The sequence below is a fragment of the Mizuhopecten yessoensis genome, unplaced genomic scaffold, assembly GCF_002113885.1.
Source record: "Mizuhopecten yessoensis strain PY_sf001 unplaced genomic scaffold, ASM211388v2 scaffold10797, whole genome shotgun sequence".
Lineage (NCBI taxonomy): Eukaryota > Metazoa > Mollusca > Bivalvia > Pectinida > Pectinidae > Mizuhopecten > Mizuhopecten yessoensis.
Genome location: NW_018408726.1, coordinates 1,265,437 through 1,279,933, shown reverse-complemented (window position 1 = coordinate 1,279,933; position 14,497 = coordinate 1,265,437). Strand labels below are relative to the sequence as shown.

General features: G+C 36.4%; 1 protein-coding gene across 1 annotated transcript; it reads right to left on the bottom strand.

The window, feature by feature from the left end:
* Positions 1-9,711: 9,711 nt before the first annotated feature.
* Positions 9,712-14,002, bottom strand: LOC110462466 (tubulin beta-4B chain-like). Its single transcript, XM_021516420.1, has 4 exons — positions 13,901-14,002; positions 11,821-11,929; positions 11,218-11,573; positions 9,712-10,701 (listed from the first exon to the last, which is right to left on the bottom strand). The coding sequence occupies exons 1-4, from the start codon at positions 13,955-13,957 to the stop codon at positions 9,889-9,891; spliced, it is 1,335 nt and encodes a 444-aa protein (XP_021372095.1). The 5' UTR covers positions 13,958-14,002; the 3' UTR covers positions 9,712-9,888.
* Between the last annotated feature and the right edge of the window lie 495 nt (positions 14,003-14,497).

The following is a 14,497-nucleotide window of genomic DNA, read 5'->3' as shown; positions in this document are numbered from 1 at the left end:
CTGCTCGATTGAAAGCCGATATAAGACATCGAATGTCCTGTACTTGAGCAGAGCACTTCAGTTACATGTATATCTTTAAATGGTTCCTGTCCCAATTCTCCGCTAAAGCATATCTCTTGAAAATATAATTCATATTGTGCTTATTTTCTTCAAATGGCGGAAGTTAAAGAACTCACAGAAGCGTTCAAACAAGGAATTTTAACATTAAAACTGGCTTTTTCAATTTACACCTTTACTCTCCATCTGTTTTCTCACTACTTCTGGGTTTTCTCATGGTTCCAATCCGGTTTGCTCTGACATTATAACCTTCTAAAAATGTCCCTTTTCTCAGTATTCTATCACAAGCATATTTCCCTCCTAGATCGCCTCCATTACCAGTAACCTTCGTTTGTTCAACGATCACAAATGCACATACAATGTACGTGCTATGTTAACATTGTGATACTGTCATGGTGTACGTACAATGTACGTGCTATGTTAACATTGTGATCCTGTCTTGGTGTACGTACAATGTACGTGCTATGTTAACATTGTGATATGTCGTGGTGTCCGTACAATGTACGTGTTATGTTAACATTGTGATACTGCCATGGTGTACGTACAATGTACGTGCTATGTTAACATTGTGGTACTGTCATGGTGTCCGTACAATGTACGTGTTATGTTAACATTGTGATACTCCCATGGTGTACGTACAATGTACGTGCTGTGTTAACATTGGGATCCTGTCGTGGTTTACGTACAATGTACGTGCTATGTTAACATTGTGATACTGTCATGGTGTTCGTACATTTTACGTGTTATGTTAACATTGTGATAAAGTCATAGTGTACGTACAATGTACGTGTTATGTTAACATTATGATACTGTCATGGTGTACGTACAATGTACGTGTTATGTTAACATTATGATACTGGCATGGTGTACGTACATTGTACGTGTTATGTTAACATTATGGTACTGTCATGGTGTACGTACAATGTACTTGCTATGTTAACATTGTGATACTGTCATGGTGTACATACAATGTATGTGTTATGTTAACATTATGATAATGTCATAGTGTAGGTACAATGTACGTGTTATGTTAACATTGTGATACTGTCATGGTGTTCGTACACTGTACGTGTTATGTTAACATTATGATACTGGCATGGTGTACGTACATTGTACGTGTTATGCTAACATTGTGATACTGTCATGGTGTACGTACATTGTACGTGTTATGTTAACATTATGGTACTGTCATGGTGTACGTACAATGTACTTGCTATGTTAACACTGTGATACTGTCATGGTGTACGTACAATGTATGTGTTATGTTAACATTATGATAATGTCATAGTGTAGGTACAATGTACGTGTTATGTTAACATTATGATACTGGCATGGTGTACGTACATTGTACGTGTTATGCTAACATTGTGATACTGTCATGGTGTTCGTACATTTTACGTGTTATGTAACATTGTGATAAAGTCATAGTGTACGTACAATGTACGTGTTATGTTAACATTGTGATACTGTCTTGGTGTACGACGTACAATGTACGTGCTATGTTAACATTGTGATACTGTCATGGTGTACGTACATTGTACGTGTTATGCTAACATTGTGATACTGTCATGGTGTTCGTACATTTTACGTGTTATGTAACATTGTGATAAAGTCATAGTGTACGTACATTGTACGTGTTATGTTAACATCATGATACTGTCATGGTGTACGTACATTGTACGTGTTATGCTAACATTGTGATACTGTCATGGTGTACGTACAATGTATGTGTTATGTTAACATTGTGATACTGTCTTGGTGTACGACGTACAATGTACGTGCTATGTTAACATTGTGATACTGTCATGGTGTTCGTACAATGTACGTGTTATGTAACATTATGATACTGTCATGGTGTACGTACAATGTATGTGTTATGTTAACATTGTGATACTGTCATGGTGTCCGTACAATGTACGTGTTATGTAACATTATGATACTGTCATGGTGTACGTACAATGTACGTGTTATGTTAACATTGTGATACTGTCATGGTGTCCGTACAATGTACGTGTTATGTAACATTATGATACTGTCATGGTGTACGTACAATGTATGTGTTATGTTAACATTATGATAATGTCATAGTGTAGGTACAATGTACGTGTTATGTTAACATTGTGATCCTGTCATGGTGTACGTACAATGTATGTGTTATGTTAACATTGTGATACTGTCATGGTGTACGTACAATGTATGTGTTATGTTAACATTATGATACTGTCATGGTGTATGTACAATGTACATGTTATGTTAACATTGTGATAAAGTCATAATGTTAACATAACATGTACATTGTACGTGTTTTGTTAACATTATGATGCTGTCATGGTGTACGTAGAATGTATGTGTTATGTTACCATTATGATACTGTCATGGTGAACGTACATTGAACGTGTTATGTTAACACTATGATACTGTCATGGTTTACGTACATTGTTCGTGTTATGTTAACACTATGATACTGTCATGGTATACGTACAATGTACGGGTTATGTTAACATTGTGTTCCTGTCATGGTGTACCTACAATGTATGTGTTGTGTTAACATTGTGATGCTGTCATAGTGTACGTACAATGTCCTTGTTATGTTAACATTATGATACTGTCATGGTTTACGTACATTGTTCGTGTTATGTTAACACTATGATACTGTCATGGTTTGTTCAACGATCACAAATGCACGTACAATGTACGCACACCATGACAGTATTATAATGTTAACATAACAAGGACATTGTACGTACACCAAGACAGTATCACAATGTTAGCATAACACATACATTCTACGTACACCATGACAGGAACACAATGTTAACATATCACGTCCAATGTACGTACACCACGACAGAATCCCAATGTTAACATAACCCGTACATTGTACGTATACCATGACAGTATCACTATGTTAACATAACACACACATTGTACGTACACTATGACAGCATCACAATGTTAACATAGCATGTATATTGTACGGACACCATGACAGTACCACAATGTTAACATATCTCGTACAATGTACGTGTTGTGTTAACATTGTGATCCCGTCATGGTGTACGTATATTGTACGTACACCAGGACAGTATCACAATGTTAGCATAACACATACATTGGACGTACACCATGACAGGATCATAATGTTAACACAACACATACATTGTAGGTACACCATGACAGGATCATAATGTTAACACAACACATACATTGTAGGTACACCATGACAGGATCATAATGTTAACAGAACACATACATTGTAGGTACACCATGACAGGATCATAATGTTAACAGAACACATACATTGTAGGTACACCATGACAGGATCATAATGTTAACACAACACATACATTGTACGTACAATATGACAGAATCACAATGTTAACATATCACGTCCAATGTACGTACACCCTGACTTTATCACAATGCTAACTTAACACGTACATTGTACGTGATATGTTAACATTGTGTTACTGTCATGGTGTAGGTACAATGTACGTGTAATGTTAACATTGTGATACCGTCGTGGTGTACGTACATTCGTACAATGTACGTGTTAAGTTAGCATTGTGATAAAGTCAGGGTGTACGTACATTGTCCGTTGTGATAAAGTCATGGTGTACGTACCATGTACGTGTTATGTTAACGTTGTGATACTGTCATGGTGTACGTACAATGTACGTGTTAAGTTAACATTGTGATAAAGTCATGGTGTACGTACATTGTACGTGATATGTTAACATTGTGATACTGTTATGGTGTACGTACATTGTACGTGTTATGTTAACATTGGGATTCTGTCGTGGTGTACGTACAATGTACGTGCTATGTTAACATTGTGATCCTGTCTTGGTGTACGTACAATGTACGTGTTATGTTAACATTGTGATACTGTCATGGTGTACGTACAATGTACTTGGTATGTTAACATTGTGATACTGTCATGGTGTACGTACAATGTACGTGCTATGTTAACATTGTGATCCTGTCTTGGTGTACGTACAATGTACTTGGTATGTTAAGATTGTGATACTGTCATGGTGTACGTACAATGTACTTGTTATGTTAACATTATGATACATTCATGTTGTACGTACAGTGTACGTGTTATGTTAACGTTCTGATACAGTCATGTTGTACGTACAATGCACCTGTTATGTTACTATTGAGATGCAGTCGTTGTGTACGTTCAATTAAATGTACGTTATGCTCCACATTCTTGGTCTTAAGTACACGTGTTTCTCGAGCATTAGTGTATGAATTTTAATGTCGTGTTTTATGAGCACTTTATTGGCCCTATAGCCCGTCATGGCGATATGTTTTATCTGTTGTTGTTTTTTATTTAATCGATTAAATCTACCCGACATATGTATTATTGCACCGTTGTCACGCGCAACAATGGCGGCAGTATCGTGACGTCACGGGTTAACGTGAGCACTAATATTACATGGCTGATCATTTTATTGTAGAAGGCATTTCGGTGCAGTCAAAATGGTTTGTCGAATTTCATAATGATCTACTCATGGTGGAAACACAGTATTAACAAGATTGTTTCCCCCACCAGTTTAGGTGTTTTATGGGGCCTTGTGATTGGGAAGTCTGGTATCTTCCCCCCCCCCACCAGTTAAGGTGTTTTATGGGGCCTTGTGATTGGGAAGTCTGGTATATATATATACATATTCATTTAAATTAACTGTTTTCTGTTAGTTTCCAATTTCTCTATAAAAAATCGGTATATGTTAAATAAAAATACCTTCCTGTGACACGGATAAATGTGCATATTTGTAACGACCGTGTATTGTATTTGTACGGTAAGATTACAAATACATTTTATGGTCACTGTGACGAAATTTCAATTTTTCGAAAAGACGTGGATTTCAGTGACTAGGCCTATCGATCCATCTTCTGGGTGTTGATATTTCCCGCTTCCAAAGACGAATTAGCTTTTAATTAATTGTATATTGTAGCAGTAAATGCTAGGTTATTAAATGTCCAATATTCAGAAAACTCTCTAAGTGAATTACCTCCCCTATTTTTTTTATTAATAATTACCTTTATTAATGCTCTGTTATGAAAACTTTATAGAATATACCAAAACTATTGATTTATTATTTTTAAAACTACAAAATTACAACTGGTAGTTGACTATTTTTTTTAAATGAATTTAGAAATGTTGAACAATCAAACGAAAAAATATAGATAGAGCATGTTTAATATATATATGTAAAATATATAAATGCGCTGTTCGACATGCCTTATCCAAATTTTAACCAAGTTTGGAGTTTTTAATGCGGGTCGGCCTTTGGCTGACCTCTTAAACATCAAGTATGTTAGTGTGCTTACTAATAAACGACATGTTAGCTTCAATTTCAATTGGCGGGATAGCGGCCGATGCTCTAGAGAGAGGCATATAGTAGTGAGTGGTTATGTTATTAGTATAAAGTTTTGTGCAGAAAATAACACCAGTTACGTATGTGAAAGATACCGTATGTCCAATCATATGCTTTATAGCTGCTAGATCAGTTAGTGACGGAGGACTCGGATTACATTAAGGAAATAGTTACCTTAGTTACAAAACCATGTTCATTTTATAACCAATGAGATGAGAGACTATGTATATGCAATATTTTTGGAGTAGTCGAATGCCAAATAAAAACACATGACATACCCAAGTGTATCTGTATACGTATGTATCCAGCTTCTGAAAAAGTTATCATGCATCCGACTGAAAACTGTCGTCGATAAAACAAGAGAATCGATACCAAAATGTTTGTTTGCATAACAGTCTACTTAATATGTATAGAATTTATATTAAATGTTCTACCTTAATTCATACACTTTTTCCAGCTTTCGTTTTTAATTAATTAATCATAGAATATACTGTTCTATGAATATGTGTCATTTGTCTCGGGTAAACTGTACAATAACACTGAATTATGTTGTTTGGTTAATAAACATTATAATAACAAATAGCAAATTCATCTGATCGACTTTCCCATCCAAAAGCAGTAGTAATCATTCAAAACTTTGCCGTAAGCGAAAAACAATCAATAGCCTCCTATAAGCCAGATGGACAAGTAGCAACACCGAAGAATGATTTTGAAATCGTCAATCCCTCAGCAGGCGTCGGATTGAATATTCAAAATATCCGGTCAATGAACACCAACAGTGACTAGTATTATTTACGGGAATTATTTCTTTAAAATATAATACTAACTCGGAGATAGATATCTATTAAAGAACAAGATACTGTAACCAGTGTGTTGTCTTCTAATAGGATTGTAATAGGATATGAGTGGACGCAGGCATTGCTGCCTTTATATCCACATCAATATAGTTAGAAATCCATTGTGGTAAACATAAACAAAGCCTATATATCAGACGCTGTGTCATCGTACTTGGTTTAAACAATATTTATTTCATATTTCATATACAATAAGTACACAGGTTAATAGAAATATCAATAGGGTCTGGCGACAAGATTTTACTTCAACTCAAGACCTTTCCAGAATTCGTCCAAGTTTTTCTCTTTTGGTCTTACACCATTTTACACAACAAACCAACTACAGCACACATACACACATACATTACACTATACGACGTCTGTACTTAAAATATCCTTAGCTGTTTATAGCACGCGAAACCATAAAATGTTTATAGCACGCGAAACCATATAATGTTTTATAGCACGCGAAATCGTATAATGTTTATAGTACGCAAAACCATATAATGTTTTATAGCGCGCGAAACCGTATAATGTTTATAGCACGCGAAACCATGTAATGTTTTATAGCACGCGAAACCGTATAATGTTTATAGTACGCAAAACCATATAATGTTTTATAACACGCGAAACCAAATAATGTTTTATAGCACGCGAAACCGTATAATGTTTATAGTACGCAAAACCATATAATGTTTTATAACACGCGAAACCAAGTAATGTTTTATAGCACGCGAAACCGTATAATGTTTATAGTACGCAAAACCATATAATGTTTTATAACACGCGAAACCAAATAATGTTTTATAGCACGCGAAACCGTATAATGTTTATAGTACGCAAAACCATATAATGTTTTATAACACGCGAAACCAAGTAATGTTTTATAGCACGCGAAACCGTATAATGTTTATAGTACGCAAAACCATATAATGTTTTATAACACGCGAAACCAAATAATGTTTTATAGCACGCGAAACCGTATAATGTTTATAGTACGCAAAACCATATAATGTTTTATAGCACGCAAAACCGTCAACAACAGATACACGGTTGTTACGTGTACCGTCAACAACAGATACACGGTTGTTACGTGTACCGTAAACAATAGATACACGGGTGTTACCTGTACCGTCAACAACAGATACACGGGTGTTACCTGTACCGTCAACAACAGATACACGGTTGTTACGTGTACCGTCAACAACAGATACACGGTTGTATCGTGTACCGTCAACAACAGATACACGGTTGTTATGTGTACCGTCAACAACAAATACACGGTTGTTATGTGTACCGTCAACAACAGATACACGATTGTTACGTGTACCGTCAACAACAGATACATGGTTGTTACGTGAACCGTCAACAACAAATACACGGTTGTTATGTGTACCGTCAACAACAGATACACGGTTGTTGGACCAGAGCCGAAGATTCAAGCGATTATACATTCCAGCGAATATAGTTGATACATCTTTACATCATTAACATGTACATCCCTCCTCCCACCTTTGTATTGTATTAACATCTATTTATTGTTAATTAATTGTTCCTGATATGATCATAACGTTATAACTAAAACTTATGATTGAAACCTTTATTAGCGACCACCCTAACATTTATGATTTAAACCTATATAAGCGACCACCCTAACATTTATGATTTAAACATTTATTAGCGACCACCCTAACATTTATGGTTTAAACCTTTATAAGCGACCACCGTAACATTTATGATTTAAACCTTTATAACCGACCACCGTAACAATAATGATTTAAACTTTGTAAGCGACCACCGTAACGTTTATGATTTAAACTTTATAAACTACCACTTACAAACACATGACAGTGTATATGAGCTGTGATATAGAATATCAAATAATACTGTATGGGTTAGCAATAGAAAGTATATACGGAGTAATTTATAATGAAGTTATTTTGTGAAACAAATTCATCAAGTGTCCAGGTGGATGAGAGATTTTGCACATAAAATATCTGATCTTTTTAAATGATCAAGTAATCAATCGATCGAACAGTTTCTGTCAATCGACCACTTTGTAAAGGAATTTCAATACCAAAGTAAAATGACACGAGTCAAACATTTGTTAAATGAATGCTATGACGCCTGTTTCTGTTTTGGGAATAAAAGAATTTCTGCCGTCTAGCTGGCAAGACGAGTGCTGTTGCATGTTTATTGTTAGCATAACTCAGCATGACATTGTTCTGTCCGACATGGTTGGCTTCATACTTATGCCGAACGATTGATTTAACAGAAATCAATTAATCAAAATCAGCATTATCAATAACACATGACTCTCACCAATATAGGATGATATTCACATTAAATAGCAATGAAATTTATATGCATTAAGGGTATATGCTACCTTACAATTATATGTATTTGTGTTGGAGTTATCTCCCTAACACGATTTCAATTAGGAGTGTCTAATCATCCGACTGACCGAGTGTAAATGCATCCTTGTGTACTTTAAAATGTGTTGCATATATGTTTAGTACAAATTATAGACGTTATTTCTGAAGTTTTTAAATTAGAACTTTCTTGAAAAGAAGGTATATGTAAATAACATATTGCCTTAATTCAAATGATCCGCTGTATGAATTGTGCTGGCTAAATTAGGGAGCAGTTAGAAAGAGGGAATGATGTAAAATGTACACCTCTTTCAGAAATAAGGGCCTGTCTTTCCATATACTTCATATGAATATGAACTAAAAGACAGATTCATAGTTTAGTTTGTCAAACCTTTCAATGGAAGCACTAAAAAAAAATTAAAACAGGCGTGATCGGTACATTAATCTTAAACGTAGGAAAGCTTTGCTGGTTTATGCAAAAATCACCTGTTGTATAAGCCGTATTAAACACTAGAGAAGATACCTGTAATTCCTTAAAAAGGAACCTATGTAAAACGAAATCCCGAACTATGTGAATTAGTATACAGGTTCTACTGTATGAGTAAAACAAACCCCCGTCTAACAGGTTTCACTGTATTTCAAAGTTAAATTGTTACTTTTAATTCAAGATGTCGTCTGAACCAGAATGCAAAGCATTTTTGAAGATTTTCTTTGAATTAAAAATGAATATCAAAGAGAACACATTACATCTCAAGCACACACTCTGGCATACACATATAGGGAGATATTAGTCAGGTGGCTTAGGACTAGTAGTTAGCGCCTGATATGGCAGCTCCTGCAAATTCCTCAAAATTGTATTGATTAACGTATATGCTCGTTGTAATTGTATTAATTGTATATCTATGTACTGTCAAGCGCTTTAGAGTGGCGTTTGTTGCTATTATTATTTACTCTAATAATGTCCAAGACGTAAGAAAACTGTACCAAGGGAGACGCTTGGCTTCATGAGTTCGTCGTAGATTCGAACACAATACAGAAAAAAAAGAGAAAAAAAAAGAGATGTTATTGCTCACTTTTAACTTTTATTATCATTTTCTATTCCCCAACCAAATGCACTGATGACTAGATTAGAAATAAGGGGTAAAGATGTCAGAAATCGAAAAAAGCAATAAATTTAAAGTTCGGACTGGTTGAAAAGGTTGTTCAAATCCATGTACGGCAATAACTATTTCACTAAAATTAGGCTTCCTCGCCTTCTTCCTCCTCGAACTCTCCCTCCTCCTCGGCTGTGGCATCCTGGTACTGTTGGTACTCCGACACCAAGTCGTTCATGTTGGACTCGGCCTCTGTGAACTCCATCTCGTCCATACCCTCACCAGTGTACCAATGCAAGAAAGCCTTACGACGGAACATAGCGGTGAACTGCTCAGAGATACGCTTGAAGAGCTCCTGGATGGCGGTGCTGTTACCAATGAAGGTAGCAGACATTTTGAGACCACGTGGTGGGATATCACAGACGGCGGTCTTGACGTTGTTGGGGATCCATTCAACGAAGTAGCTGCTGTTCTTGTTCTGGACGTTCAAGAGCTGTTCGTCGACCTCCTTCATTGACATACGTCCACGGAACATGGCGGCGACGGTCAGATAACGTCCGTGACGTGGATCGCAAGCAGCCATCATGTTCTTGGCGTCGAACATCTGCTGGGTCAGCTCTGGGACGGTAAGAGCCCTGTACTGCTGGCTACCACGAGATGTAAGAGGAGCGAACCCAGGCATGAAGAAATGAAGACGGGGGAAGGGGACCATGTTGACAGCCAATTTACGGAGATCGGCGTTCAGTTGACCAGGGAATCGGAGCCAGGTGGTGACTCCTGACATGGTGGCGGAGACAAGATGGTTCAAGTCACCGTATGTGGGTGTGGTCAGCTTGAGGGTACGGAAGCAGATGTCGTAGAGAGCCTCGTTGTCGATACAATAGGTTTCGTCTGTATTCTCAACAAGCTGGTGGACAGAGAGGGTGGCATTGTACGGCTCGACCACAGTGTCTGATACCTGTAAATTAAAGTAAACTGTATCAATGAAAACATAAACACGTGAAATCAGAACGTATCATTACTATTTGTTGATATTATACATTTATTTCCCTTGCTGTAGGGAAACACGATTATTTGATACCCCGAGATTGATCATGTTTAATTAGGGTGACATCCGAGTGAACATGGCTATCGAGGGGAAACAAAGTATCGTGTTTACCTACCACAAGGACGATACATATTTGATCATATCGTAAATAACACAACAGTAAAGCTGTTTAGATTGACGCGCACTTGTTGTCGTCTGCTTCAGACACTCCAAACACTACAGTGGCCCCAAATTAGAGAAATGTGACCGGGGAAACTCGAGCGCGTGAGTTTAACACGATTTTTTGTTTCCCCGTCATGTGATCAATATAATAAAATCAGACACGCTGTTATATAGATGAAGTATAATGATAGCGATCATGACTTATACAGAAATCATTATTTGTGTTTATGAAACAGAGTTGTTTTATATAAATTATAGTCTTACCTTGGGTGATGGTACAACGGAGAATGTGTTCATGATCCTGTCGGGGTATTCCTCACGGATTTTGGAGATGAGGAGTGTTCCCATTCCAGAACCGGTACCACCACCAAGAGAATGTGTAAGCTGGAATCCCTGAAGACAATCACAGCTCTCCGCTTCTTTTCGTACCACATCAAGAACAGAGTCTACGAGCTCAGCACCTTCTGTGTAATGTCCCTTAGCCCAGTTGTTTCCAGCACCACTCTGTCCGAACACAAAGTTGTCTGGTCTGAAGATTTGTCCAAAAGGACCAGATCGGACAGAGTCCATGGTTCCGGGCTCCAAATCAACGAGGATTGCGCGAGGAACATATTTGCCTCCTGAAATGACGTAAAATAAATAAAATAAATCACTTTGTTTTAAACATCGTTCTTTTTCCGTTGAATGATTCAAGAACATTCATGCGAACAATTTGCAAGTTAAAACAGACAAACATTGACATATATTGACATATAGTTATAGTGTACATGTGTGTTACATATTAATAATATCATTTTATAAAATATAAGGATGATTTGGTGTTAATTTATATTTGTTTGCTCCCTATGCTCTATAAGACTTAAGTACCTGTGGCTTCATTGTAGTACACGTTGATCCTCTCCAACTGAAGGTCGGAATCTCCGTGGTATGTACCGGTGGGGTCAATTCCGTGCTCATCGGAAATAACCTCCCAGAACTGCAATTGATAAAATCGTGAATATTGAGGAGTTCGCTAATATGTTAGGTTTGAAAATTATCTGTAAATGTCATGATTTCTAGTCGTTAACGCAAATCCGTACGCAATTTTCAAAAGAAAAGTATCTGTAAGTTAATAAACATTTATTGGTTCTTTTCTTTTGACTTCTTATACATGACATTTTACTTTTGATTTAAAATGGTTTTGATAAGATTTAAAATTAGCGTATCTCGTTGCCAGTGGCAACAGTGGAAATAACTGAATCTTTAATTTACAGTTATGTCATTATCAATGGTACGATCAGTAGTTTCGCTACACAAACACACCCCATCAATGCAGTAGCATTATTCCTTAGAGGTATTTTGATAAGAGGATTTAAATTTATCTTGTGAGCGATAAATGCTGATAAGTTTTATCAATATACATGTATATATATATAAAACAAGGTAGGAAATGTTTAAATGTATGCATAGAAAATATATAATCACTGCAATTTTGGAAACGACGTAGCACTCCTATTCAATATCTGACGGTAGCTACTATTTTTGTTTATCTATCTAAAAGACAAGAAATGAAGAAGGATATTGAAAAAAGGAAGCTTCCAAAATGTTTTTATATTCGACCTTATCTCCGGACATTTTTGTTGTATAGCATACAGGAATTGAAAGCCACCAACATTTTCGATAGTTTCACCTCGGGTGAATGTTTGATCTTTGTTTAATGTTTAACCTTGGTTTAAAAATTCACCTTGGTTTGACATTGACCGATTGTTTAACCTTGGTTTGCCATTGACCGATTGTTTAACCTTGGTTTGACATTGACTGATTGTTTAACCTTGATTTGACATTGACTGTTGGTTGAATATTTTACACTGGTTGAATATTTTACATTGGTTGAATATTTGACGGCTAATTATATTATCTTAAGCCATGTTTGACCTTTCTTGAAGAGCAAGCTACAATGTATCATGTCTGGCTTCCAAAAACATGTTACAGTTTGAAAAAGTTTAAACATTAATTACTGAAATTTAAAGTGTACTCTAAAACACATTGGTTGGTCTGGAATACTACCAAATTGGATTCATTGCACAAAAACATTTTACATCCTATCATAACGAGGACTGGAAAAGATCAATATGTTCCGAAGGTCAGTAAGTTCTAATGATCAGTTAATACGATTCCCTGGTTTAACCCGTTTTTTTGATTATATGATAACGTCTGTTATAATAAAAACATGTTTGTGCTCATTTTAGTTCGAACCGCATTTAGTTGACATTTATAGGGAACTAGGATTAATTCCAGAGTTAATATAAACTTTATTTATTTTACAACAATTATGAAACAAGTTATTTCAACTTATATTAATCACTCTTGATGGCCCGGATGTTAGCGCGTGGGGGGTCTTAGTGTGGGAGGAAACCGGAATACCCGGAGACCAACGAGGTCGGGCAGGTGACCCCAACCTTTTCATGTCCGATCGGGGAATCGAACCCCGGTGAAAGGCAAGTGCGCTATCCACTGCACCACCCGGTCACCCAATTCCAGAGACATCGTATTCCATATGAACACCATTTAAAACGAAGTCAATACTTGTATTTATATTAACCTTTTTTCAATGATCGATTTTTCTTACTACGAGTGGAATAATGTAATGTTCCCGCTTTAACGTGTTGGAAATCTGAACACGGGTTACTGCTTTGACATAGCGCATCGCTATAAAAAGTAGTCCATGTTAATAGTAAAGAGTTGACATTTTATGAATTTAAATCCGTTTTTAATTAAACAGTTGTTTACATACACTATTAAAATAATAAAGTTGTTTTCAAAAACGCTAAAATGTAATTCGTGAATTGTTATTTGTACCGCTGACTCAAATATTTACGGATAAACCCTCATTAAACGATACCTTTCTCTTATCTTCAATGTATTTGCAATAAAATAAGACTAGAAAAATCGAAACGAACCAACTCACCTTGGCACCAATCTGGTTGCCACACTGACCGGCCTGGATGTGTACGATTTCCCTCATGGTAGGATTTGGGTGACTGGAGTCTGAGTCTGTACGGGTTTAGGTATGTGAGTGCCCGGTACCCCGGAGACGGCCTTATATATAGTCCCGGGTATCTACTCCCAGATAAGGTTCCTTACCAATATCGGCTCCCCATTCTCGGGGCACCGTACACCAAAGTAATCCAATCATTCATTCCTGCACTTATCAATTAATTAATTGTACACTTTTAATGGCGATTCGATAAGAAAGTGCCAGCTAGACCGACCATACCTGGATTTAGGGTACCTGTGGTACTCTTTCGCCAATTATAGCCAGCAAGATTATTTTCCCAAAAGTTCCATATTTATGCTTTTTCCATGACTAATTAGAAACGGAAATATAATTGCAGATAATATTTTATTGTGTAATTGGAGATTTTTATCTAGTATCAATCGAAGGCAATTTCCAAACAAAATGACTACTGTGTTTGTTAAACCAAGAACTGTACCGTTATAAAAACGTCGTTTACGTTGAAACATAAAATAATAAAACATCACAAGGATATAAGATAATTGCGCT